This window comes from Callionymus lyra, chromosome 8 (genome assembly GCF_982586985.1).
Source record: "Callionymus lyra chromosome 8, fCalLyr1.hap1.1, whole genome shotgun sequence".
Classification (NCBI taxonomy): Eukaryota; Metazoa; Chordata; class Actinopteri; order Syngnathiformes; family Callionymidae; genus Callionymus; species Callionymus lyra.
Genome location: NC_141825.1, coordinates 21,379,820 through 21,407,485, shown reverse-complemented (window position 1 = coordinate 21,407,485; position 27,666 = coordinate 21,379,820). Strand labels below are relative to the sequence as shown.

Sequence of the window (27,666 nt, the reverse complement as noted above, 5' to 3'; positions counted from 1 at the left end):
CAAATGATTAGTATATAGACTTAAAAAAGTATATGTAACTAGAGCTGGCTGGTATTGGGCGACTGCAGGGTTATCAAGGTTGTTACACACGTAATACACTGCGAAAATATATTTATTTTATTCATAAAATATTTCCTTTTAAGCATTTTAAAACATCATCTAAATAAAAACAGCAGGTGGCAGTATCGCTCCGGTACTGTCATAATAAGAGCAAAGAAGAAAGAAGCGATGAATCCTTCAAAAGACTTGTGGATCCAGACGGTAATCCAGAACACAATCAAAATGTAACCAGTTTTATAAACTCTTTTGGGAGAAACTCAATGTTGGTTTTTTTTAACAATCCCTCCCAAGTTCTGGTTTGGGTTGAGACGAAGACCCTCAGTGACGGTGCTAATAAATGGATAATAAAGCCCCACATAAACATAATGATGTGAAATAAACCACACTTGGAAACCTTCCAGGAGTCAGGAGTATTAAGAGTGCTCTCATCGTGCCGATGAAGTCCAATTTAACAAACTCCCAGAATTCCCTTTTTTTTTTTTAACCGTGAAATGGCCGCTAAAACCTGCATTTTAGTTGCGGTGAACAAGTTGCCCCAAGTTTGAACCGATGACATCATCCCTTCACATCTCATCTGGAACCCCCTGGTGGCGCTGAGGAGTTGTATTTTCTGCAGCATCTGGCACCATGCCGGGGGTCAGAGCCACAAACCCTGGGAAAAGCAGTGGTTTGTCCATATAAGGCTGCAATCCATCCGCCTCCCTCTTCCTCCCGAGCCGCCTGCCCTCGTCGTTCTCAGAGTGCAGGGATATTTACAGCTGCTCCGCTCTTCCTTATTAGGAGCTGGGCTTGTTGTCGGAGCTCTCGCCGCAGGACAGAGGACCATCTCCACATGTGTGATGATGAAGTTCAGGGTCTGTCGGAGTTATTCAGCTCAACGCCTGTTTCTTTCAAGTAACTGTGTCTCCAATAATCAATCAATGATCCTCCATTCTTACTTAAACCTTCCCTCATGGATTTGGATTTTTCTTTTGGTCAACAGATGTTTAAAAAGTGATTTTTTTTCATCTTTTCATTCATATAAACTAAGATAAGTGATTCCTTTATTCGTCCCACAGTGGAGAAATTAGAGACACAAAGTGTAGAGCACAAATTTGGGCATTTTTTTCATACTTATAATGAAGTAATGTCTCTATCGTGATGTTCTCAGTCAGAGAAGAGGAAACTCGTAGCTCGGACCTTGTGAAATCACCTTAAAAATATAGCCCTATATACTTATTTAAAATGGTTTTATAGAAATCACCTTAAAAATATAGCCCTATATACTTATTTAAAATGGTTTTATTGAAATCACCTTAAAAATATAGCCCTATATACTTATTCAAAATGGTTTTATTGAAATCACCTTAAAAATATAGCCCTATATACTTATTTAAAATGGTTTTATTGAAATCACCTTAAAAATATAGCCCTATATACTTATTTTAAATGGTTTTATAGAAATCACCTTAAAAATATAGCCCTATATACTTATTTAAAATGTTTTTATATTTTTAAAAAAAGTTGTATTTGAGGACCATTCTTCCATTTTCTCACTTTCTTTTCTCTTTTTTGTTCGATTACTTCGTCATAAAAAGCAGGTTGCGGGTTCAACCCAAGCTCCGGCCCAGATTGTGTCGCAGCCGACACTGATTATTCACCATGACAACCATTTAAAGCAGCACTACGTAATATTTTGACGTGATTTATTTTCTTCATATTTCCGGTGATTTGATTAATCTTGAAGTCACAAGTCAAACTGCTGACTTCACTGCGTGATCATGTGACCATCAAGCTTCTTTATGGTACTGGGTTGAAGCAGAAATTGCATTTGGTGCCATATTTTTCCATCATGGCGGAAGAACCGAGACTTTTTGATACTTCCAGGAAGATAAAAGTGATACAAGAGCCTTTCTCTCGATTTTTGAAAATATTTACCTTCACTTTTGGTTAATGTTTGTGTAATTAAAGAGGAAGACAGAAACAAATCTTCCATAATTCTGCTTTAACATTTTTTTTTTCCTTTTCAGAAAATATCACATTTAAAGTTGCTGATGTCCTTATAGCATCTCTTCACCTATTCTGTGTTGTCTTTTGGCCCAACAGTATAGAGGGAAATGTGAATATACGAATAGAGAGAAAGTTGGGTCTTATTCAATACATAAAAGATGCTTCAATCAAAAGCTTTTTTTTTTAATACTAAAATGAAAAACTTTTTTAAGTCGTTTACCTTTTGATCAAAATGAAAAAAAGTGGGAATATTTTTTTTGAAATGAAGGCAAGAGTTTTACACTCTTGATAAAAATGAAAAACGTTTTAAAATATAGATAAAACTCCTTTTTGATTTCATTTTATTGAACTGAAATGTGAAACGTTTTGGAAGTTTTTTTTAATGATCCTAGTGATGAACAGTTTGAATTTCATATAAATGAAAAACTAAGTTATTTTAATAGTAAAAAAAACAAAACCCTATTTAAGTGGAAAAAAGTTTTGAAAACGTTTAGGTTATTTTTCTTCTGATTTAAATTATTTCTTCACTGAAATTAAGTTTTTCTTCATTTAAAGCAACTTTTTTGATTGAATAAAGAGACACATGTACACAACACTCCCTCAGAAGCATCAGTTATAATGGTAACCAGGAGAAGCTGACCAGAGAGGATGGACTGATGATGAATCTCATTAATAAATGCTCCTGCGATGGAATAAGTTTCCACAGACTGCTGTACAAAGACTTTTATTTAAGGTGGAAACATCCTTTTAATATATTAGAAACCAACATGTGCTTATAGAGCTGCTTGAATTCACTTAATGGGATGTATTTAAAACTTTTTTTTTCTTTACAAATATACTATACATGACCTTATTCTGTGGCAAATTTGAATCTACAAGAATAAACTATGGCGATAGTTTGTTGAAATAGAAAACAAGAATTTTAGTTTAAAATCCTTCTCCTAGGACGCGTGTTGGTGGAGAAGTTGCCGAGCAAACGTCCGCCCGCAGGTTTCGTTGCGTCGTGGGAGTAAAGTGACCAGTTTGTAAATTCTCCTGGAGTGTTTCTGTGGCCACAAACGTATATTCAAAACGTGTGTACGAGGAAGTGCATAGATGGAGGTAGGTGGGCTCAAACACTTGTAGGTGACAACAACAAAAAAAACAAACCCAACAGAGCAATAAAAACCTCCTCCTTCGTCAGGATGTTGAAGAACCTTTTCAGTCGAGGACGGTGAGTGGAGTAAACTCGTGACTGTGTTCACAAAATTAAATATGTTGGAAGAGGCTGGAGGGCCCAGCGCTCGTGGAATGTGCATGGAGGAAGTATGTGATGCACGCAGAGGAGTGTGTGTGCATGTTAGTGTTCCCCTGATGCACTCGTGGTTGATGTGTTTTCCGTACTTCCAGGATCTTGGCAGCTGCTGGTGTCGTGCCAGAGGTGCTCCTGTGGCTGAAGGAAGACACGAGAGGCCGACAGAAAGTTGTGTTGTTAACGCCGCCGCCCCCCCGACCTCCATCTTTGGCACTGAAAGGATGGGTAGAAGGAAGAAGGAGGGGGAGCGGGGGGGTCCCTGATTTTGTCTGCGATTTATTTGGAGAGTTTGCTGATGACACGGATCAAAGCTCCGTTTTCATCTTTAAGACGTTGGTTGTCGGCTCGCAGGTCGACCAGGACCTGGTGGAGAGAAATGTCAAGTTGAGGAGTCGGACCAACATTTTTAAACGTTGACATTTTATCATTTCTATATCGTCGAGGTTGAATTTGTTCGTCTTTTTGAATCGTTTAATTGTAAAAAATGGAATATTTTCTAAAAGAGTCTTAAATATTAGATGTTGATACAATCGTGCCAACAGAGTACCGAGCTACTTGATCGAACTTTTGAAATTTGGCAGATTCCAAAATGGATGAACTCTGTTGATTCCTCTGGATCTCCTTCAAAATCATTTGAAACGAATGATAGTTTTTGACCAGTTTTCTGGTGTGAATGTAAGAGTTGAAACGAGTACCTCAGGGCTTGATTGGTTTAGTCCGTTAGAGAAACATATACAAAAATATTGAATTTAAAATGCTTTGAATAAATGAAATTAGAATCAGATTTCATGTCTGAAAACAATAAATAAATACAAAAATCAACCTTTCAATATGCAAATGATTATAATTATTGAATAAAAACAAATTGAACCTTTTATTATACAAATTATTGACTTTAATCATTCCAAAAAAAATACTAAAGGATAAAAAAAACAAAAAAACGGCATTATTTCAATTAAAAAAAAAAAAAGTAGAATTTGACATTCTAAATTTAACCACTCAGTATTCTGACTGCTGTGATATACTTTTATATATATGTATATATATATATACGTGCATCAGATGATTTGACCAAAATAAATATTGACAAAATGTAACCTCTACATAACAATGGAACAAAGTACCGTTACCTCAGACAGTGGATTTAATAGAAGTTATTGTCACTCGCTAAAAATAGTTATTAATTTACTACTACTATTAAGAGCGAATCATAGATATATCGACAATTATCATTTTATATTTATGTACTTTTTTACAGCAGAAAATTGCGGTTTATGAAGGGAGTTGAAAATTCTACAATTGAACATAAAGGATGTGAAGTGTCTAATTTACATGAGGGCCAAAATCTATTAACGGTCAAAGTAAAAAAAAAAAAATCTACAATTCCAGAACTATATACAACATAAAGTATGAGTCCGATATTGTCTTTTAATTCTTATCAGGCTCGTTTATCTTAACCATCTGCCTTTGTCCTCCTTCATCAAACACTCCCGTCAAATTCCTTCACCATCATCTTCACTCTTATCTAAAGTCTACGAATCATTTATCCATCCATCATCTGTTCTTTTTCCTTTGTAGAAAACCTTTTTTTAGGCATCGACATTAACATGAAGCTACTTTAGAGCCGACTCTTCGGAGCGCCACGTTAAATATATATATACAAAAGAAAAAGAGTGTAAGATTTAAAAGTGTACAAAACTTTCAAAATGTATAAAACTTTTAAAATATACTGTAAATGAATGTAAAGGACAAGAGTTTTTTAATGACTTGAAATGTATCCATTTAAAAAGTTACATTTACTCATAAACCTTAGTATCTTTAACCACGATTCACCTCAGGCCATGTGTGTGATTAATATAGAATATAGTAGATATATAGAATAGAAGAAAATACTTCACCAGGGAAAGAAAATACTGCAGAATAAATCATTAAAAAGAGCAATTTTTATTAGATGTTTATTCTGCTCCTGTTTAATCCTATATCCGGTCCTTAAAACTCTTCACTGGCTTCCAGTTTCTTTCAGGATCAACTTTAAAATTCTGGTTCTTACTTTCAGATCTATTCATGGTCAGGCTCCTCCTTACATCACTGATCTGATCCAGCCTTACACCCCAGCTCGGACTCTGAGGTCTGTGGATCAGAATCTACTTATGGTTCCTGAACACGGTTCAGGACCAGAGGAGAGAAATCTTTTCAGGCTGTTGCTCCTAAGCTTTGGAACGATCTTCTCTCTCTTTGCTCTTGATGGATCTACTGACTCCTTCAAGAAACATCTTAAGACGTTTCTATTTGTTCAGGCTTTTCCTTGATTTTCTGGAACTCCTGTGTTGTTCTCAGTATTATCTTGATCTTTAAAGTATATACTTTTTTGAGTATTGTTTTGATTGTTTAAGCGCTTTGTGACCCTGGTCTGGAAAAGCGCTATACAAATAAATATTACTTACTTACTATATATTTTTCTTTTGAATGCTATGATTCTGTGGACCAAAACTAAAAAACAGATTTGCATTCATGTTTTAGAAGTGATTCTATGATTAATCAGGAATACAAAAAAAGAAGAAAAGATTAATGGCAATGCATTGTGGGAAGTAGCTTTTTACCACCATTATTAAAAGACAAGAAAAAAAAAAAAAATCAATTTTTACTCATTTTGCATATTTTTAAACCTTCCTGTGGGCCACATAAAATGTCTTGGCGGGCCAGATTAGGCCCCTGAACCATAGCTAAACATATCTAGTTTGGAGGCGTGCTAGTACAACGTGGCAGTGGTGAGTTTTACAGGCAGAATTGATCCTGATCGCGGCTGTAAAATGTCATAAATCCTATGCTGTATACCAACGACCTCAGAAGAGACGTCGACACACTCCAGCGAAGCACCAACGGCCGAAGCTAATAAAAAAACAGCAGCATGCAGCAGCAACATTCAGTGGCCATGAAAGGACTCTCACCTTCAACTCCTCCTCCAGCTCCGCCATTCGCAGCTCCAGCACCCGCCGGTCCTGATACCGAGGAGTTAGGTGATGAAGGGAGAGAGAGGTGATTTAGAGCGACAACTCGTGAGTGTGTTTTGAACAAAAACAAAAACACACGGTGAGCGGAGGTGGCAGTAGTGAAGCAGAAGAACAAACAAACAGAGAAGTCCAGCAGGATTACCTTTCTCTCCAGGTCCAACAGAGCAGAACAGTCACTGAGACGCTCTTGTCTCTGGAATTCAACAAAACAAATAGATCGTCATGAGCAAATAATCAATTTAATCAACAGACCAGTCGATCCCCTGTGAACGCCATTCAAAAATAAGGTCAAACTCACTGTTGCTTATATGGTCAATAAGTTGAGGGTTCAAACATTTGTTCCTCTTTTCATCACTCAAAAAAAACTGTCCCAAAAGACGCATGATTGTTTAGATTGTGGGAAAGAATGTAAACACACAATGTAAACTTAAAAAGATGCTCAAACGCTAGACTTTATTCAGTTAAACTGAAGCTTTTGAAGTGGTTTCACTTGATTTCACTCTCAGTTTGACTTAAATATGAAAGTGAAACGGTGAATATTTTATTTAACATTACAAATGTTCAAACTATTTTTTAATTAAATTAATAAAAATATAATAACTTCAAAATAAATACCTTTTCTTTTACACCAAGTAATTTATTTATTTATATATAGTAAGTAAATATTTTTCAACTAGTAGCTTTTTAATTCAATATACAAAGGTTGGTATAATAGTGCCACCAGACACCAAAAGAGTAAAGAGCTACTTTCAGAACTTTCTGCAAATCCTGCGACACAAAGATGATCACATGACAACGTAGAAGCACTGGTGCGTCAACTCATCATGGCGGATTCCAAAGCAATGTTAAGAATTCATTCATTTGAAACTCGTGCTCGATTGGATTAGCCTGATTTAGATGGAAGCCACTATTAAATATCATATTTATATTGAATTAAAACTACAAAAAAAAAAGAATATAAAGGATTTTTTAAATTATTAAAATTAGAAAATAAAAACGTAAAAACGTGTTTTAGAAAACATTTAAATAAAATCAATAAAAAAATAACCAAAAAACAAAGAGTGATCTGGACCCCCATCTCTTACTGGAGCCATTTTTGACAGCACTGCGTATTTAAGGTTTAATGAAGAATAAAGATAGAGAATTTAACTCTAAGCTGTAGGTGATCTTTTCCTCACCTGTGTTGCCTTCTCCAGGTCCAATCTGGTCTGACTCACGCTCTTCTGAGTATCTTGGAGCTGAGACTGGAGCTGGGTGTTTTCTCTCGACAACTCTTCAAACAACTGAGAGACCAACAATAAACATCTGCCGCGGACACGGTCATCTCCAAGTACCCACCTTTTTAAAATCCTTGTCCGAGCCTCCACCTTGACTGGTGACGCTGGACCTGAAGACGGACGGGAGTTATTGTGTTTCAGGGATCACGTTGAGAGCACAAAAAGCAGGTCAAAGGTTTCATACATACCTCGAGCTCAAGCGCTGCTCTGTCTGCAAACAAACGGCAAACGTGTTATTTGGGGTTTCTCAAGGAACAATCCACGGAACCTACAATTACAGACCTGCGACTCCAGTCTGCTGCCGGCAACCTCGTCCTCTCCACTGGGCTCGTTGTCATCGTTCTGCAGATGACACACATTTATATATTGAAATGGACCGAGACGATGAATTTTTCACGTTTCATTTCTTAGTCTTTAAACATTTCTGAAGGATAATGTTCAACCAAATGTTCTTGTTTTAAGAATCGTAATAGTTTGCCAAGAAACATTTAAGCTACGCCTTACAGAAATAAACATTTTAGGGATGGCTTGTTCAAATTGTAACAAGAAATATTATGGAAGACAACTATTGAAGTACTTCAGTGCCATCAGAATATTGAATGGTTAAAATTCACATTTCAAATGTTAAAACTTCAAGCTTGATTTGCAAAGATACAGAGAACTTCTTGGGCCCATAATGACCACCGTGAACTGCTCGGTTTCTGGACAAAGGCCAATTTTAATTTAAAATATTTTTGAGGTTTTGTACCTTGTATCCCATCTTTTATCCCTTGGTGTCATGAATTTTTTTTATTTTTTTTTAACACAGTTTGATATTCTTATTCCAGTACTTCAAGAATAAATGTCCTAAATGTAATATTTTTTCATTGACATCCTTTAAAAGTTGATAGAATTGTTGCCATAATAGTGCTTACATGAATATACAACTTAATGAAATCAATTATTTAATAAAAAGTAAATCTACCTTTCTATAGAGAAATCATTCAATTCAATTTTTATTTTAAGTTTCAACATTTTAAATGTTCAACTATTAAAAAGGTTTGATGGCTAAGATACACATAAATAGTGGGTTCATGAGAGTTTTCCACTTATTTGAGAAAAGCTAAAATGAAATAATTACACAAACCTGCTTTTTGTATCCAAGATATCCATAAAAGAATAAATAGTATTCATAAAAAAGGAAAACAAATTCATCCATGACCATTTTCTTTATTCTTTTCTCAATGTTTAGCCTATTTAGAAGACTAGTTCAAGCAGAAAACTCTAGAGAACCTGACTTTGATCAACTAGGATTCCAGGACAACCAGAAGAGACGGAGTGCAAGGTTGAAAGTAAAAGGTTCTGAACACAGAGAAGGGATTTTACTCTGAAGTGAATGATGGTAGAAACGCTTTGATGTGATCATGCTTTTGTTTCCATAGAGAGGCATTAAGGGTAGAAGCCAGAGTGTGATTCATCATGTTAACTGTGGCGAGGAGGGATTTTACTGGAACATTCAAGTGTAATAAATATCATTAATCTTATAATTGATTTAAAGCGTGTTCAGGCCCAGTTTTGGACATAAAATGTTACCCTGTAAGAATTTACTTCAGACTTGTATTGAATTTTATTTAGTCATTTCAGAAAAAAAAAAAGAAGGTATTATTATATGGCTGTGAAAAACACTTTATTTTTCTTTTTGCCATTTTTGTTGTGGTGTTAAAATGATTAAGACAATTGATAATTTATGAATTATAAACATCTATACCAACTGGAAAAACACTTTGACACAAATTACCTCCAACAAGGAGATCATTTGACATGACTTTCTAAACAACTCATGGTAAAAATCATGGACGTTTTTTTAAAGTGATTCAATTAGATGCTGTAGTTTAAGTTTTTATGGGTTTTGACCAGAACTGCACGCAAGAGCATCAATGTTTGAAGCCATACAAGCGAATGAAAATTGTAAATCTACATCCAAAGCACCTTTAAAATTATTTTCTTTCACAAGATATGCAGCCAATATTGCTATTTTTGGAGAAAACTGTCAAAAATATCTCAATATCAGTATGACTATTGTTATATAAAGCTTATGATTGCCCTGCGCATTGATATGTTATATATGATATATTTAAGTATGCACGTACTGCATGTTTTGATTGTATTTAGCCTACTTAATGCTTTATCGTTAGACATTCAGTTTGTCTACGTTTTTATTTTTATTTTGAGTTTTTAAAAAAAAAGGAAACATTTTGTTTTATTTGATGAGCGTTACTTCGATAATAATGATACAAATAATACCTCGACCTCGATCACTACTACGGTAGCGGTAATAAAAAGATAAAGCTCCACGTGTGATTGAGAGAATGAGAAGCGTGGCCGACCTCTCCAGTGCGCTGCGCCTTCCTCCTCGCACGAGCCTGCCTCCTCTCCCTCCTCTCCTGGGCCCATCTCTCCGTCTCACTGTCTGCTTCCACAGCTGCAAGCCATCAACACAAAGTGAACAAACAGTTTCTTATGAGCCAGCATTGATGACGGACACCTTTGCGGTCAGAGGTCTGTGGTCTCGGCGTTCCGGCGGGCTGTGTCAGACCCAACAGGTCCGACTTCTGCAGGCTGGCGATGCGAGATCTCCAACTTACTTCCTGTAGACCAAGCACCAGCAGCTCAGTATAACCATCCACAAGTTAAGGTAAAACTTTATTGATCCCTCAGGAGGTCTCCTTCGGGAAATTGTTTAAGAACAAGAGCAAGAAAGTTGCTACAAAAACTAGCTCACCCCTTCCTCTGCTTTCTTTATTTTCGCCTCCCTCTCCTCTTCCTCCTTCTTTTCCCTCGCTTTGTTATCCGTTTTCATGGTCTTTTCTGCTTCCTGGAGATCTGTGAGCGTCACTCCCTGAGAGAGAAACAGTCACACGTCTCTTCGACACACTTGTAAGATATTCTAAACACACCTGAGTGGAGCGCCGCGACTGCCGTGCGTGTCTGGAGCGAGCTTTTCTCTGAGCTTCCGCCTCCTCGTCCCGCACCGGCGTCAGATACGACCTGCGGGTGAATTCAACCGTCAGCTCTCCAGGAGAGACGTTCCATGTTTTAAAAACTCAAGAGATATTAGACTCACTTGCGTCTCTGCTTCGTCTCCTGTTCTGCGGTGTTCTGTGAGTTTGACAGGTCCTTCTTCTCCGTCTGCTCCTGAGGATGTCTTCATGAGGGTATACAAATGAAGATAAGATTAAGAACGTTCCAGCATTTACCTCAGAATATATACACTAAGTAGACTTTGAACATCTGAACCACTGATTTCGGATCACTGACACATTTACAACTTGCTAGCCAATGGCTACTTTATTTACTTTTTGATTTGGCTCTTGGTGTTCTTATGTTTGTCCATGTGGGATTGTACTTTAATATGCCTTGCTTGTTTGTTGTCCAAAAATGAAGATCGCAAAAGAAAAAAGGACCACCATTTTTCAATGAGTTTTTTTTCTCAACACGTGAAAAATATATAAACTTATTTAATACCTAAACATTGGAATTCTAGTCTATCTTCTCTCTCTTCAGGTTGTTTTTTTTTAAGTCTTTGAGTCTATTTAAGTATGCACGTACTGCATGTATTGTCCATCTATATCATTTTTGTTTTGTGTTTTTGGAAAGCCTAGAAAAGTGCTATATAAAACCTACGTATTATTAAATTGAAAAAATATTCATCTATAGTCCCTTTCCTAAAACGGGGTAAGCATTTGGAGAAAAGTTATTTATTACAAGAATAAATTGATGAAATAAACATCACAAAATTACAATGTTTTTTTTAAGATATACTGTATATAATCCTTTTTTTGGGGGCATTATAAAAAGGTCCAGAAGTAACAAAAAAAAAATATATATATATATAACAAAAAAGTAAAGAACCAAAAAGCAGTTTAGAAAATACTATGTTAGGCCAAGGAATAAATATAAATTTAGGGGATATCATGAACCGGAAGATTTTAAAGTTTCAATTAAAAAAGTTATTTTTATTAAAACTTTAAAAAGGTGAGTTTATGACTCAATGATCTTTATTAATCTACATCTTCCTATATGGAGACGGATGTGTTGAAGTGCATTATGGGGCTTGTAGTTTTGTTCTTATTATGATCTCATTGGGAGTTCTACTTACATTTTTAAATGATGCTTCAATGAATCATCTTATTTCTAGACAGCACTACAGAAATTCCAGTCTGGGAATTTTTTTGTTTGAAATACAAGTTTTCAAGTGAAACTTCTAAAATGTCAAAAATATTAAGTGTCGTTTTGTATCTTCCACTTTTTGCATCATGTTTTTAATGGCCTCATTTATAGGAAAAGCGGCTTATACAAGAACTGTTAAAAGTTAATGGACTGGAAGGAATATTCTCACATAGCTGCTCGTAAATTCAATTTCTAGAGTTGCTAAACTTTGGGAGCGTTTCCATAGCAACCCCGGTTACAGCTGCTGCTGAGTCAGCAACGATCACTTAAATAAAAACTACAAACTCATGATGGATGACGACTCCGGGCGTTAAGATGACGGCGTACCTTTGGGCCAGGACGCTATTAAGACGGCTGAGTCCAGCCGAGCCGGTGTCTGAGGTCACGGTTGAGTCATCCAGTCGCTTTCCGTAACTAGAGAAGACAGAAGTATTCCGGGAAATATCAGACGAAAACCTCACGGATCTCAGGTGAGAAGGAGGTGGTCGGTGAAGGTTAGAGCAAAAATGATTTGACATTGATAGAGCAAACAAAAGCAGGAAGGGACGTGAGCAGCACGACTGACCTGTGAAGCAACAAGGAGTTGGAACTAGTGAGATCATTCCGTGTTTGACTATAAAGACGTCGCGTGTAAGAGGAACTACGGCTGAGCCAGCTGGGAAGGAGACGGGGGGGGGATATATATGCGGTGACTGGTAGTGATGGTTCTGGTTTCAAAACACACAGCAGCCAAGTGCCAACACTCACCTGTTGGAGCTGTCGTTGGTGCTGTCCGGGATACTGAAGAGTCGGCGCGATGTGATGGGCGGAACCCGAGCGAGTTTTGGCTCCTGCGACTGTTCGGATGCGTCCAAGTTAGCTGATGGAAGCGATTCGACGAGGGTTCAGAATGTGGCTCACGAACCTTGGCGTCACCTTCGGAGCTGAGGCGGGGGCTGGAAGCCGAGCGACTCATGCCCAGGACCGACTGCGGAGCCTTCGGGTCCTGACTGGATTCAGACAATCCAGCCGAGCCCAGAGTCACCGAGCTGCCCGCTTTCCTCAACGACGTTCTCCAGGATTCCGGGGCCTCCGTCGCCGGCGGCTTGCTTGTTTCCTGTCGTAAGAAGAACACCACAGAGAGAGAAAAGTTGTGTATTAGTTTGGCTTTTCTTCTGAAATGAATCCTCCAAATTACCCTTTTCACTTGGCTGGCAGCAGTGCATGCCGACATGGAGGTAGGAAGGAGGCTAGTGGTGTTTCGTTTGTTGTTCAAGTTGTTGATGATCTCTAGGTTCTTGGCTTTCTCTACAAAAAAAGAAATTGTCCATTTTGATCAGAGAGCAGAGTAGAAGCGGCAGCCGAAGCGCTCACCAGACTCGGCATCACTCTCAGACTCGCTCTCCTCCTCGGAGCTGGAGCTGCTGGACGCCTTGGGCTGACTCGGAGCGGTCTGGCCGTCCTCCTCCTCGTCCTCGGGCGGGCCGCTCTGCAGGGCGGGCGGCGGGTGCTTCTCGCGCTCGTGGAGGTAGATCTTCTCCTTGCTGCTCATACGAGAGATAGAAGTCCTGCAGGGGCGGGGCCGAGGTGGAGTGGAACAAACAGGTGGCATGCAGGAAGCTGATCAGTGAGGACAATCGTTCCATGTGCAGCCAATTAGAGGGAGCATGCTCTCAACAACACACCAGTGGCAAAAGCTTTGTTTCTGGTCACAATGACTAGGCCCAGCTCAGGTTTAAGTTAAGAACCCTAATGCTCACACCTTCTTGCTTTTCTGTACGAAAAAAAAAAGGTCACAGATTGTTTGATGAAACATTTAATTAACATAGTGTATTTTTGTGGCTATTCTTGACTTTAAAAAGGAAGTTATTCAAAAATTATATAAAAAAAATCTAATTTAATTTAGAAAAATAGATACTTTTGGGGGGGATTATAAAATTGCCACATTATTGTAAAAAAAACCTGCAAAACTCTCAAAACTGCATGTAAAAATGTAGTGCCTCGAACACCAGCAATATTTTAATCAACAATAATCAGTATAAAATGACAGTTATTTGCTATGCTACCATATTAAAGCTTGTTTAAAAAAATACTTTGAGGGGAGCTTGATAGAAACTTATTCAGTTATTCACTTGCATTTTAACTCAATTATTGAAATAAATAATTAGTTGTGAGTTATATTTATGTATATGCATAGAGATGTTGATTGCTTTTGGGTAATTTATTGGTGAAATGTATTGATCTTTATAGATTCTAATTTGCAAACAACATTTTAATTCAACAACAGTTTTTGTTTGTGAATATTACCAATATGAAAAACTCTCCATTTAGAAGAATGTTTCTATACGTGTCTTGGTTTTTATTTGTGCCAACTATATTAAATGCTGGTTTACAATTTTTAAAAGGAAAAGTGATTTTTTAAGTGCATTTATGTCCTGCAGCAACATTTATTTTCTTATGAGACTGATCAGTGAGGAAATCTATAACCAATCATGTAGAAATGTTTCATGGTTTTGTGTTTTATACTTTAAACTTGCAGTTTAATTTATTGTTATTCTAATGTTTGTATTGAAATTAATTTAAAGATTTAATTTCAGTCCTTTATTTTATTCATTTCCTCCTTTATATTTCCAAATATATTCACTTTTTTTTATTCAAGTATTTTGTGATAAAATGTTCTCCTTTATTCTTATCCGGGTTTTTGTATTGTTTGTAGAAAAACGTTCACAATAATTTCTACAATTCTCACTGCAATTATTTGTACTTTTGTCTAGATTAATTAAAAACATTATAATCAAGTTATATTCACAGTATATATTTACAGAAACTTTGAAGTATCACCAATCAAAATTGTCATTGTCAAGTGTATCTCATGGGCAAAAGTAACTGCTTCACTTAACTGCCAAAAAAGAGCTATTAACTTAAAGAAACCCTTATGTACATAAAACCTAAAAACAGCTATTTAGTGTTGGAGTGGGACTCGCCACACGTCGGTGGCATCAGTCGACATGACAGCTTTCAAAGGGACTGGCAGACGAAAGGTTAATTCGGCGCCTACATGCAACCTTATAGGTGGGACTGCTGGGATTCAGCTCGGGACAGTTAATGACACAAACACACACACACATGCCAACAAGCTGGCACTGACCTGCGTGTCCGGACCGGTACCATGGAGATCTGTGAGTTGGTCTCAATAACAGGAGTCTGTTTTTCTCTCTCGCTGCGTAACTGCAAAAGGATTTTAAACATGAATAAACACACTTGTTGCCGTAACACAATCAATCACAACAGCCAAAGACAACGCACAGCATTCTGTTTCTTCTGCAGCTCCTCCAGAGTGTCCACCAGGTTCTCATCCGCCACATCTAGAGGAGTTTGGCCCTAAAAGGACATACATTTTTTGAACAGTCAGGCGTGATTAGCGAGTAGTTAAAGGACGTTAAAGGATTATCTGACCGCGGCTCACCACGTTATTGACGGCCGTCATGTCACACATGTGGTCAGCGAGCAGTGAGCAGACCTCCTCCTGCCCCCAGTGAGCTGCTGCGTGGAACGATGTCCAGCCGTCAACATCTCTGCCGTCTATGTCAACCCCGCACTGTAACAGCACCCTGAGCCAGAGGAGATGAACCACCACACTTAGAATGACTGCCTCACAACACACACACTACTCAGAGTACTGACATCAGAATATTGAGTGTTTTTGTTGTTGTTGTTGTTTTTTTTTACACATAATATGCTATGCTAATTCCAAGAATTTAAAAAATAAATGTTCTAAATTCAATAGCACTTTTGTTTTTATAGCCTCTTATAATCTTTCAATCTAAAAATGTTATTTATATTTGAATTTTGCAATTTAATGATTCAAAAAGAAAAAAAGTAATTATTTAAATGTACAAATTATGGAATTAAATGATACATTAATAAGGATTTAACCTTTTAGTGAATCTAATGATTTTAAAAATAATTAAATGCTTAAAAAAACGTTTCAATAAAAAAATGTAAAGTTTCCAAAAAAACACACAAGTTTTAACATTTGAAATGTTGATTAAAGTGAGTCTTAAATTGATCTTGGACTCTATTGTACTCATCAGTATGTGTTTGTTTGTACAAAACTCTCTTTTCATTGAAATATTGAAAACCCACTGAAAACACTATGTTTTCTGGAGATGAGATCTCGTTTGCCATAACCACACACACTCTGCTGTGATTGGTCAAACATCGAGCTTCATCACAGCACCTCATCAACCCAGGAAGTCTCCACCTCCAAGGATCTCATTGTATAAACAAAGCGAGGCGTGATTACAGCTGGCATTGAAGACCATTGAAGAGTTGGGTTTTCGCATTAGTTTCCCTTAAAAACGAACCATTCAATTTTCAGATGGCACCCATATAGAATCTTACTTCAGGACTTCGATGTATCCCTTCGCTGCCGCCACGTGAAGTGCCGTCGCCCTGGTGTTAGGGTGTGGCGTGAGAGCTCCGCCCCCTGCCAGCATCGCTGAGGCATCTTTAAGCATGATCCTCTCCTCCTCCTTCCTGGCCTGGTCCACATCCACCCCTGGAACATTTGTTTCAAAGAGATCAAGATATCAACACAAAAGTAAGAGTTCAAGGGAATATGAAAGAAAATATTTATATATAATGATAATACATGAAATATATTATATATTTCATGTATAATATGAAAAATAAAATGCATATTTAGGTATCAATAAAGATAAAACCCCCAAATTATAATTTTTGAATTGTTGAATTAGAGCACATGTTTCAAACTCAAGGCCTGAGGGTCAAATTCAGCCCCCCCAAGTCATTTTATTTGGCCTGTCGTGTCACGTCCACCTTCCGGGAACGTTGGCTTTGTATTGTGCTGTGTCTCAAATCTCATACTAGCGTACTAAAAGTTAGTATTTTTAGTGCGTTAGTGCGTCTCAATTCTTAGTATGCGAAATTTAGTGCGCCATGCACACTAAATTGGCGTACTAACACGCCCACAAAACTGAGCATGGTTCGATGGACACTAACCATACTAAACAGCCGCCATCTTAGTGACGTTTTAAACGGAAGTTACGTCATATATAAATGCATATATATGCATATACTTACAGGTGCATTTTCCGCAGCAGTAGGAGGATAAACACATCTTCGCTGCTGATACCAGCTTAAATATCTCGCGATTATTTAGATTCTCATATTTTTTCTTTATTTCTTTTTCCAAAGTTGCAATACGTGCTGCCAGCAGGTGTCGATAGCGTTCAAACAGCTGGTTGAAACATCGTTAAATAGAAGTAGAAGAAGAAGCTGTCATGTGATCTCCGGTTAGTGTGTAGCAGCAGTGTTTGATTTGAGACATACTATCTGTGGAGAATTTGCGTACTAGTTAGTACGTACACTAAACTGATGCATACTAACTTCTAGCATACTAAGAGTAGTATGAGATTTGAGACACAGCATTGGTGTTTCCGGTCCCTGCCCTTCTCTCTATCTCTTGATGGTTCCCAGGGTTGCGCTCCGCAAGATCCACAGCTGCTGACAATCAGGCAGTCAACCACCAGGGTTAAAGCCCAGACACACCTGACACTCGGCGTTAACAGGTTGTTTCAGATACCCTGGAAAATCTTGCTCCTGCTTGACCTTCTGGATCTCTACTTTGTACTCGTTTGTTGTCCTGACTGCCTTTTGAGTGTTTTTTGTTCTTCTTCGGTGAGTTGCCTTCTAATTTTTTGTCTCTCCTCTACCCTCACCTTGGAGCCACTCCAGCCCTGAACTGTCTTTCCCTTTCTCTTGGACGTTTGTTGGACTTCATGGACAACTGTGATTCAGACTGAGCTACGGACCAATTTTACTCTGAACTGAGATAAGGGACTCTTATAATACTACTCCCATCTTGTGGACATTTGTTTTTTTGAACTGCGAGTTGTGTTAAATTGTTTAATTTTATCATCACCATTGTCGTTGGTCTTTTATCATCTTCCATCTTCTTTGTTTAATAAACCATAACATGTCGGATGGTTGGCTCAAAACAATAGTTGATTGTTGCATGTGTTGATATTGTGACCCATGACAGTGTTTAAGATAATCCAAGATACACATTATGGATTTGTTTGAAGAATCGGCATACAATTCTTTATTTAATTAAGAACGAAAAACAAAACATAAAAAGTGTCCTTTGTTTTAGATCATCATAAACGAAAAAAAAATTTACAGTTTTTCAACATAATTTGGTTAATTCGGATAAAAGGAATGTTGAACTACTGGCCAAAGGCAGTTTTTAATTTTATATATTCGAGACCCGGAAGTTCTATCGTCTGTCCTGGTTTATGCCTGGTGATAACATCTTGATACTCATTCGCTTTAATTTGGTAGAACTCTTTAAATGATTCCTGACAACTTTTTTGATTGAAATTTGAACCTGGCAAAAAAATTCCAGGGTTTTAGTTTTGAAAGAATGGAAAAATTACTTATATTTATTTTTTTTAGGATTTAAATTTGTTGAAACTTATGAATCTTTTCAAAAGTTTCATCAGTAAAAAAAAAAAAAGTACCCTCTTTTTTCAAGTTTTTGTGTTTAAGTTGTTCCCTGTGTTATTTAAAATGTCTTATTTTCACATACTTATCTTTAAAAGAGTATTCTTCCCTCCCGTATGAGATGACATATAAACTGAATAACTTGAATATGTCATTCTGGGAAACATTCTTGTGAATCAGATTTTTTTTTATTTGCCATTCCAGTGTCATGTTCACTGAAAGAATCTTGTGCTCTCAAGTGGTAACGGTAACAAAATTAAATTGCCACAGAATTAGTTCCGAGTAATATAAAATATATATCTAACACGTAATTCAGTTTAAAGAATTATATCGTTTGATACTTAACTCATGTTTGTTTTTTTAAGCGGATATGAATTAGACACACAAGTGTAGCCACAAGACAAGAATGCAGAACAAATGCAATGTTTCAGAGGTTTTTTTAAAACGGGAAGATTCCTAAGCTGTTGAGAAGTACTCAAAAGTACTCAGTAAAGTGACATGATACTCAATAGCATCTCCGAGCATCTTATAAACTACAATGTCTGTGGAACAACAGGAGATTCTGGTGTAGATTTTATGTACAGATAATTAACACTTCAAAACCGCATGTTATTTATCATTAAGAGTAACAAGAAACATTTTTTACACCATAGTTAATGTATTTAATGAAGCCCAAAATAAGTGTAAGTAAGTAATATTTATTTATATAGCGCTTTTCGAGACCAGGGTCACAAAGCGCTTAAACAATCAAAACAATACTCAAAAAAGTATATACTTTAAAGATTAAGATAATACTGAGAACAACACAGGAGTTCGAGAAATTCAAGGAAAAGCCTGAACAAATAGAAACGTCTTAAGATGTTTCTTAAAGTCAGTAGACTCCATCAAGCGCAAAGAGAGAGGAAGATCGTTCCAAAGCTTAGGAGCAACAGCCTGAAAAGATTTCTCTCCTCTGGTCCTGAGCCGTGTGCGTGGAACCATAAGTAGATTCTGATCCACAGACCTCAGAGCCCGAGCTGGGGTGTAAGGCTGGATCAGATCAGTGATGTAAGGAGGAGCCTGACCATGAATAGATCTGAAAGTAAGAACCAGAATTTTAAAGTTGATCCTGAAAGAAACTGGAAGCCAGTGAAGAGTTTTAAGGATCGGAGAAATGTGAGTTCTTCTACTAGAGCAGGTCAGAATTCTCGCTGCAGAGTTCTGAATCAACTGCAGGTGAGACAGATCCTTCTTGTTAAGACATGAAAACAAACTGTTACAATAGTCCAGACGAGAAGAAACAAACGCATGGATTACAAGCTCCAGATCATGTTCCGACAACATTTTCCTAAGTTTAGAGATTTTTCTCAGTTGAAGGAAACAGTTTCTGGTCAGTTTTCTACAGTGTCGAACAAGAGACATGTCTTTATCAAATACAACACCCAGGTTTCTCAGGCTCAGTTTGACAGACTGACCTAAGTCACCCAAGTACTGACTCGACCCTGGAATCTTATCATCAGGAGCAATCACCAGTGTTTCAGTTTTGTCCACATTTAGCTGTAGAGTGTTTTCACTCAGCCATTGTTTGATTTCTAGCAAACAATTACAAATACACAAATGGGACTAAAAATGTTAAAAGGGTAAAAAGAAAAGCAAGTAAAACATGTCCCATTTAAGTTCTGACCTTGTTTCTTGATTTCTGCTTTGAGTAGCCTCTCCATGGCATCTTCAGTGGCCACATCCAGAGGAAGTTCTCCTTCACTGTTGATCGCTCCGACATGAGCCCCGTGTTCTATCAAATACCTACCAAACAAACACGACTTTTAATGTACACATGCCTCAGTGGTAACCTCATATTTGGTCTGATTTATGTGCACACACTTGGTGATCTGGATGAAGCCGCAGGAAGCCGATGCGTGAAGAGGAGTCCAGCCCTCGTTGTCCCCCCTGTTGACGTCGCTGCCGCTCTCCACCAGGAACTGAACCATCTCTGCGTTCTCATCAATGCATGCCTGAGGGAAACCAAACATTCGTCAGAATGTCAACATTCAGCCACTGATATGTCTCGACAGTTACATAAAGTCATGTATTGTCTTCCACATAAGTCAGACTCACACTTACGGACTATTTATTATCGTCAATAACCCGTCATGGAAACTCGCGCAAGCACAGAAGGAACATATAAACTGCCCACAGTGAGGATCGTGGCTAAGAGGAAAAAGTCAAAGCTGCATGAAACGACTGTTATTAGGGTCGGTGACAAGTGTAGTTTGGTCAAGGGAGAAAGAAAAAAAAAACGTGTCGTGCACTGGAGTTCTTAAAACACACCAAACAAATTACAAGGTTGTTGCTGGGAAGTAGCACATTGTAGGACGATGGTTGCTGGAAAGCTAGCGAGCCAGCTGGCCTCCTCGGAGAGGAATTTAATCAGACAGGAAGTGTGTATTGTTAGAGTATATGCAGCGAGAAAGTAAGAGAAAGTAAAAACACATTCATGGCCTAGGTTTTCAAATAAAGCAATATTATCTAACATTTTTTTCTTTTCCTTCTTAGTTAAAGCAATGATTTCTGTGGATTAAGAAAAAAGTATATCCTGCAAGATCACAGTGATAACTAAGGACAAGAGGATACAGTCGACTCCAACAGATTTTGTTGAAGTCGGTGTTTGGAAATATTTTGTTTTAAAAACAAATGAAATCAGTTACGACTTCATCAAGATTCTGCGACACCAATCAAGTACTTCTATGATTTACATAACATTGTTTTGCGGTGGTTATATTGCATCACATCCTATCGTATCCCTGTATCGTGAAATGTTTTGTATATCCAGATTCATGCAAATAAGTAATTAGTATTTGTAGAGCGCTTTTCAAGACCAGGGTCACAAAGGGCTTAAACAATCAAAAAAATGCCCAATAAAATAAATACTTAAAAGGTCAAGACAACACAGAGACAAACACAAGAGCCTCAGAAAACGAAGGAAAAGCCTGAACAAATAAAAGTGTCTTAAGATGTTTCTTGAAGGACTCAGTAGATCATCAAACACAGAGGGAGAAGAAGATCGTTCCAAAGCTTAGGAGCAACAGCCTGGAAGGATTTCTCTCCTCTGGTCCTGAACTGTGTGCGAGGAACCATCAGTAGATTCTGATCCACAGACCTCAGAGCCCGAGCTGGGGTGTAAGGCTGGATCAGATCAGTGATTTAAGGAGGAGCCTGACCATAGATCTGAAAGTAAGAACCAGAATTTTAAAGTTGATCCTGAAAGAAACTGGCAGCCATTGAAGAGTTTTAAGGATCGGAGAAATGTGAGTTCTTCTACTAGATACACTCCCCTAATTACTTTCTCACTTGAAGAAAGTAACTATTGTAACTTTTGAATTTACCAGGAAGTGTTGTAAACAAATGCACACACAAAAAGTGGCAGTGGCCAAACAAAGTTTCTCGGACATTGCAGTTACATCATACATAAGGCTGAGACACTATTTTAAATTATGCAGAAATTGACTTTAAACTAGGAGCGAAGAGTCAAAATGTTTAAATGTATTTCTATATTCCATTGGTTGGTGTTTCTATTTTTAATTCTTATTTTTAGTAATACAAGCTTGGGTTTCCTCTCGAGACAACCTACATCGACATCTTGTACAAGGCAGAGCATACAGTTGCACAAAAATGTAACCCACCTGAGGGTGTTTAATCTGCAAACACACTAAAAAAACACAACTCAGCCTTAAGTCACAATATGTACTTGAAGTGCAACAACAATATTAGTGTAATGATGCAATATTAACTGAGGTTGAGCCCTGGGACTTTGTTCCCGCTTGGTGACGGGAAAATTATTGTACGTAAAAAGTGAAAGTGATGCCCATTTGTCACAGGTTATAGACATTTTTATTCGAAGGTTTCGGACGTTTACACAACTGTTTCAGTCGGATGTTTACGTTCCAACATGACGTTGTTAAGTTCAAGCACCAGAACGAGGCGGTTGGATGCTTTGTTCTCCACGTGTAAATATTCGATCTCAGGCTCTATTAATTGATATTTTTAAATTTGAAATCGATACAAACTCTATGAAATCAAGAAAACAAAATGACTTGTATGCCATCTTCAACACAGCAGCTGTTATCACTGATACTGACTGATGTTTCTGTTCTCGTATCTCTTTGTTAAAAGCCCTTATTAGAAGTTGGGTAAGAGTTTCCAAAACTCCTTCTGTGGCACAAGCAGGACAGACACTCTATTTAGCTGGTTCTCCTGCGGCAACGGCGAGCCGAGTGATAGAAACACTGGTCCCGAGGTCCATCTCATGACAATCTCATGGGTCCAGGTGACGTTTTTATTTGTTTTCCTAGAAAGGACTGTGTGCAGAAATTGAGTTAAATAATGACTCTTAAACCCGTTTTATTATGATTTATTATGAGGAAATAAATAGCGGGACACTGCTCTCTTAAAGCAACAGTTGGGTACCAAAGGTTTCTTCTAAAATATAAAATAACGGCTGTTGTCTCAGAATGTTAACGCACTATAATAAAGTATTTCCAAACCCGACATGCAAGATAGTATGTTCAATTTATTTTAGAAAATGTCAAAGTATAAAAGTAGCAGAGATACATATTCAATGTATCTCTGCTACTTTTCTACGCCATCATTGTTAGTGCAACTAACCTTGTTTTAATGTAAAGAATATGTAGAAAACACACATTTCTTAAGAATAAAATAAACCAAACAATACACTGTTGTATAGAAGACGACAAGCAACAGAGAAACCTGTTAAATTAAGCATTAAGTAGCAACAAACTGGCTATAAAAGTTGGTCTGCAGGGGGTCTGCTTGAGTTTCGAACCATCACTAGTTTGTGGCTATTGTTTTCTTTTACAAAGGAGAGAAAAGGCTTTTTCAGGTTTTTAAAACGAAGGCAGTCTTTGTTAAATACTGGTTTACAAAGTTAGCCACATGTTTTGTGCCTCTGGTTGTATCACTGGCAAACTTTCCTTCTAAACAGCCACTTGTGTTTGCTCACAAACACACACATACACACTCACACATCGTCCTTAAGGTCATCTTAAGCTGCCTTAAGAGGCTTTTGGACAAATTTAACTCATCGTAAAGCCGCAACAAGTCAATTAGCTCTTTTTCACTGCATTTGATTTTAAATGTAGTTTCATGGCAGCTAATAAGTGTTTATTTAACATTATTTACGTGTCAGTACTGACCCACATCATGGCTTATAGAGGAGAGTTAACGTTTCCTTTCTGGTTATTCAATCAATAACATCTAAAGTCATGTCTATTGACAAGTTCCACTCGTACATGCTCCGGCCATAGGAAAGAAACTAGATTCTTTGGAAACAATATGGTCAAAGACATTGATATTTGTCTATACTTTATTTTTATGGTTTTTTTTAATTTACAACCAATTAAAAATTAAATTAAAAATCAGTGTGACAAGGGCCAGAATTGTTCATTGCAGCAATTCTATTTGAATTATACTGTATATGTTGCTATGTCAAAAGTGACGGAAAGTTGTTATTGGTTGGTTAGGCTGCAAAGCACCATGGGAAGTGTTCAGGTCTCTCAGAGGGTTGTTGAGAGGGATGGCAGCTCATTTGCAATGTTGAATTTGCATGCAAATAATTTGGGTTAATTTAATCATTGTCCATTGGTTAACTATTTTTTTGTAAATAATTAATTATAATTTCATGTTATTAAAATGATGTAGGTGTTTGGAAGTGTATGAATTGTGTGACAATGCAGTGCAAGAAGGGATTTTTAGGCCACAACATGTATTTGACTAATGGAAAATGAAACGGTCAAAACTTTTGTGGTACTAAGGTACAGTACCTACTGACTAGTTAGTTTCAGTGATAGGAATTATGGCCTAGTAAGTTGTCAATTCAACTCTTGGATCCTAAAGCAAGACACACACAAAACTACAGTTTAGTTATTTCTTTCTTTGAATGAAAGCTTTTTCTATTGTGAAATCAGATTTTAAGATAATTGTTTTTAAAAGGTTACTCAAGTATGTAGGTTTTTGTTAATAAGGGTCTGAAGAACAGGTAAAAAATATGAAATTATTTAAATAGAAATAACAAAATATAAAGTTTTCTTTAAATCCATTTGATAGGGAGAAGAGATGGAAGTAAGTTCAGGCAGATTATCGTAAATACAATTGATTAAATATCGTGAAAAATGCAGGTATTTTTACCCGTTTACATACTCATTTTCAAACATTGTCGGGTCCATATTTAGTTGATAACATCTTATATGGATTTGTGTTGCCTTGACAAAAACTCTAACAGTCCCTTATAATGTACTTGATGACGGACCAGGTTCGTAACACAAGGTCTATATCACGGATGATATATTACTATCTAATATCAATACTCGTAACACAATACTGGAAAACATGTTGTGACAGAAGTGTCCGGTATAGAACGAAAAAACCCGCAACCGGGTCATTGTAAAAGCCCTGGCATAAGCAGCGATCGTTCCAACCTAAATTGGGGAGGGGATAGGACCCTGAGCAATTCTGACTGGATGAATGAACACTGGGCACTTCTTACACCCCAAGTACAACAAGGGGGCACACAGGCTCCCCAGCAGACTCATCAAGTGACTCATTGTAAATGTTGCCTTCAACAACAGCCGCCTGTGCTGCTGCTGCTGCTGCTGCATGATGTTTTCCATTTCTTCATCTGAAATAGTCTCCACCACTGGGAGAGGAGAAGAGAGAGGAGAAGGGCCGGGAGGAGGCGGCCCTGAAGGAGAGCGAAATAGTCAGGGAGGGGGTAAGACTTTGGAGGACGGAAAGTTTGGAGTGCGTGGGACTATATTTAATTTGGTCGCTTGGTAACCGATGAGCAACAGGGGAGAGAATGATGGAGGGCAAAGGAAGGACCACACTTGGAGATGGTAATACATCTGAACAACCCCTTTCACTAAATATCCAGCCATGAACACGTTGTCTTACTTATCTGAGAGCTTCTAAATGACCCCCAAAAGAATGACATCACTGCCAGTCGCTGTGACACCAATCCGAAAAAAAAAGTCCCTCGTGTTTGCACGCAATAATCCCAAGAAGAAAAATCTGCCATATTTCCATCTTCTTTTGCCAGAAAGAATTGTTTATAAGAGAGGGAATTTTTAAAAAACAGAGCACAGATACATCACGGAGGGTTTGTGTGACAGTGAGATTGTCCAGGCCACTTCGGTGTTATGACTGAAGTGAAGAGGAGGGAGGGAGTTGGAGGACGTTCTGCATTTAGATGAACAGAGGATGAGAAGCCAATTTAGGAATCATTAGACCAGTGCTCTGACCGGTACCTGTTTGTGAGGCATTAGTTAGGCACTTGTTTCCTATATTTAAACTGGTTAAAATGAGTGAAATGCAAACTCTATATGATTTATTTTTTTTAACTGTTTTTATCTGAAGGTAGGACCTGTGAATTAAACCTGTCTTGGTTGCAGAGAAGTTGGGGTCCACTGCATTGGACTTTACCTAAGTTAAAACCTACAGACTAGGGGTGTTAGAAAACATTCATATGGCGATAAATCTTTATTGATATTGGATGGAACAGTATCCATTAAAAACATTTAAAAATGATATATATATTATTTAGAGATTTGTTTTGCCATTGCTCTTTTATGGTTTAGAGTCCAAAAAGTGTGATATAAAAATCATCTTTTTTATTTACAATTAAAATGCTAATATTCACAGAATTTGTTTATTTTTGTGTTGCAATTAAACTTCCATTTGCTAGATGACGACAGTCATTACGTCCTCCAGGGGGGCTATGACTGAGGACAAGAGGATACAGTCGACTCCAGCTACTTTTAAAGCTGATGTTTGGAGATATTTTCAAAACAAATGAAAGCAGTTACGACATGGTCAAGAGTCATGTGGTCTGTGAATTCTGAGTCAAGTACTTGACAAAACTACAAATATATTCTTGTTACTACAGTATCGCAACATATTGTTTAGTTGTACCTGTCTTGTGATATGTATGTTATCGTCACATTCTTTCCAATACACACCCCTACTATAGACTGTTTAAATAATACTGCATCCTCTGAAAATATACTTCTGTCACATTGGCAAAAATAAAAAAAAGTCATTATGATGCTGTATAAGATTTTACCTCATGATCAAAATATTACATAAAGGTTCTTGGGAATAATAATATATAACTATATAACTGTTTAGATAAACAAATACAAATCAATGAGAAAACAGATAAATGAAAACATTAGTGAAGGTCACATTTAATTCACATTTTCAAATACGTGGCTACAGATATTTGGGTTCAACTTTTGCTGATAATAATTACATAGAATAAGGTGTTATTGTTTCTACCATGTGTCAGAACTAACCAACGGTAAACTAGTGGTAAACAATCATAGTTGTTGAATTTTAAAATGTTACTTTCGTCCACACAAAGTTTGGCTGGTAAGTTTAGACGCTAAGCTAATGCTAACGGGAGAGACTTGGCTCACATCAGCATCGTCCCGGAGTTTGGGTCGAGCGAAGGGAAAAAGTTCCGTCGGACTCGGTACCTGATGCAGCGCCGTCAGCCCGTCTATGTTGGCGTGGTTGATGTCGGCTCCCTGCCGGAGGAGAGCCGCCACCTCCTCCCGGTCCCCAGCGGAGCAGGCGGCCATGAAAACGGCTCCCTGAGCGAAGCGGACCCGCGGCCGTCGAGACCCGGACCCGCTCGACGCGTCCCTGCCGGTCCCGGACCCGGTCGCGTCCGTCTCCGAGCCCAGCCATCGCTGCAACTGGTCCTTGCGCCGCTGCTTTGCAGCTTCAGACCGGGAATGGTCAGTGGCCGCCATCTTCCCCTGGTCTGTCTCCCGGACAGATTCAGCTGATGGTTCGAGAGGAGCTCAGGGGATGGTCCGAGCGGAGCCTCCCCCCTGAGTGCGCCCCCTGGTGGAGAGCGACGGGACATGCACTTTGCAAACAACTTGTGACGCAAATTATTTATTTTACGACGGGAGTAAAGATAGAGAGGGAGTTTCAAGGGATTGGGAAGTTAAATGGAGTTCATGAGCTCTGCTGAATCATCATCACTATGTTGTCTGTCGATTTAAGCACTGTGGCAGCCCGCCAAACTTTCCAGGGTGTTCCCCCCTTTTTTCTAAACCATTCCATCCTCACTTTTCATTTAAAAATAATCATTTTAAAGACACCCCATTATAAATTGGACACAAATGGTCTGCAAAACAAATGCACAAGTATTTTTAAAGTGTCCAAGGTGCCTCTCTCTCTCTCTCTTTCTCTCTCTCTCTCTCTCTCTCTCTCTCTCTCTCTCTCAAGAATATTCAGGTGTGCAGTGGTTAAGGTG

General features: G+C 37.9%; 1 protein-coding gene across 4 annotated transcripts; it reads right to left on the bottom strand.

The window, feature by feature from the left end:
- Positions 1–2,757: 2,757 nt before the first annotated feature.
- On the bottom strand, positions 2,758–27,221 carry LOC148073989 (protein phosphatase 1 regulatory subunit 12A). 4 transcript variants are annotated; one of them, XM_087796599.1, is made up of 25 exons: positions 26,876–27,221; positions 20,208–20,338; positions 20,011–20,129; positions 16,224–16,380; positions 15,286–15,430; positions 15,126–15,200; positions 14,968–15,047; positions 13,194–13,387; positions 13,018–13,127; positions 12,745–12,936; positions 12,588–12,676; positions 12,406–12,495; positions 12,168–12,254; positions 10,735–10,815; positions 10,568–10,658; positions 10,393–10,509; positions 10,156–10,258; positions 9,998–10,092; positions 7,914–7,973; positions 7,820–7,842; positions 7,693–7,741; positions 7,533–7,637; positions 6,497–6,547; positions 6,292–6,342; positions 2,758–3,706 (listed from the first exon to the last, which is right to left on the bottom strand). In XM_087796599.1, the coding sequence occupies exons 1-25, from the start codon at positions 27,152–27,154 to the stop codon at positions 3,620–3,622; spliced, it is 2,661 nt and encodes an 886-aa protein (XP_087652725.1). In that variant the 5' UTR covers positions 27,155–27,221; the 3' UTR covers positions 2,758–3,619. The 4 variants fall into 4 exon arrangements, with proteins under 4 accessions (XP_087652725.1, XP_087652726.1, XP_087652727.1 ...); XM_087796600.1 differs by having other exon boundaries at positions 13,194–13,363; XM_087796601.1 differs by lacking the exon at positions 6,292–6,342.
- Between the last annotated feature and the right edge of the window lie 445 nt (positions 27,222–27,666).

What these genes read in the sequence shown, in the direction of transcription:
- LOC148073989 (XM_087796599.1), bottom strand. Translation starts at nt 27,154, where the DNA reads ATGGCGGCCACTGACCATTCCCGGTCTGAAGCTGCAAAGCAGCGGCGC. An exon ending in ACAGACCTCTGACCGCAAAG is followed by an intron (nt 10,093 to 10,155) that starts GTGTCCGTCATC and finishes GATGGCTTGCAG; the next exon opens with CTGTGGAAGCAGACAGTGAG. An exon ending in ACCTGGAGAAGGCAACACAG is followed by an intron (nt 6,548 to 7,532) that starts GTGAGGAAAAGA and finishes GTTGAATTCCAG; the next exon opens with AGACAAGAGCGTCTCAGTGA.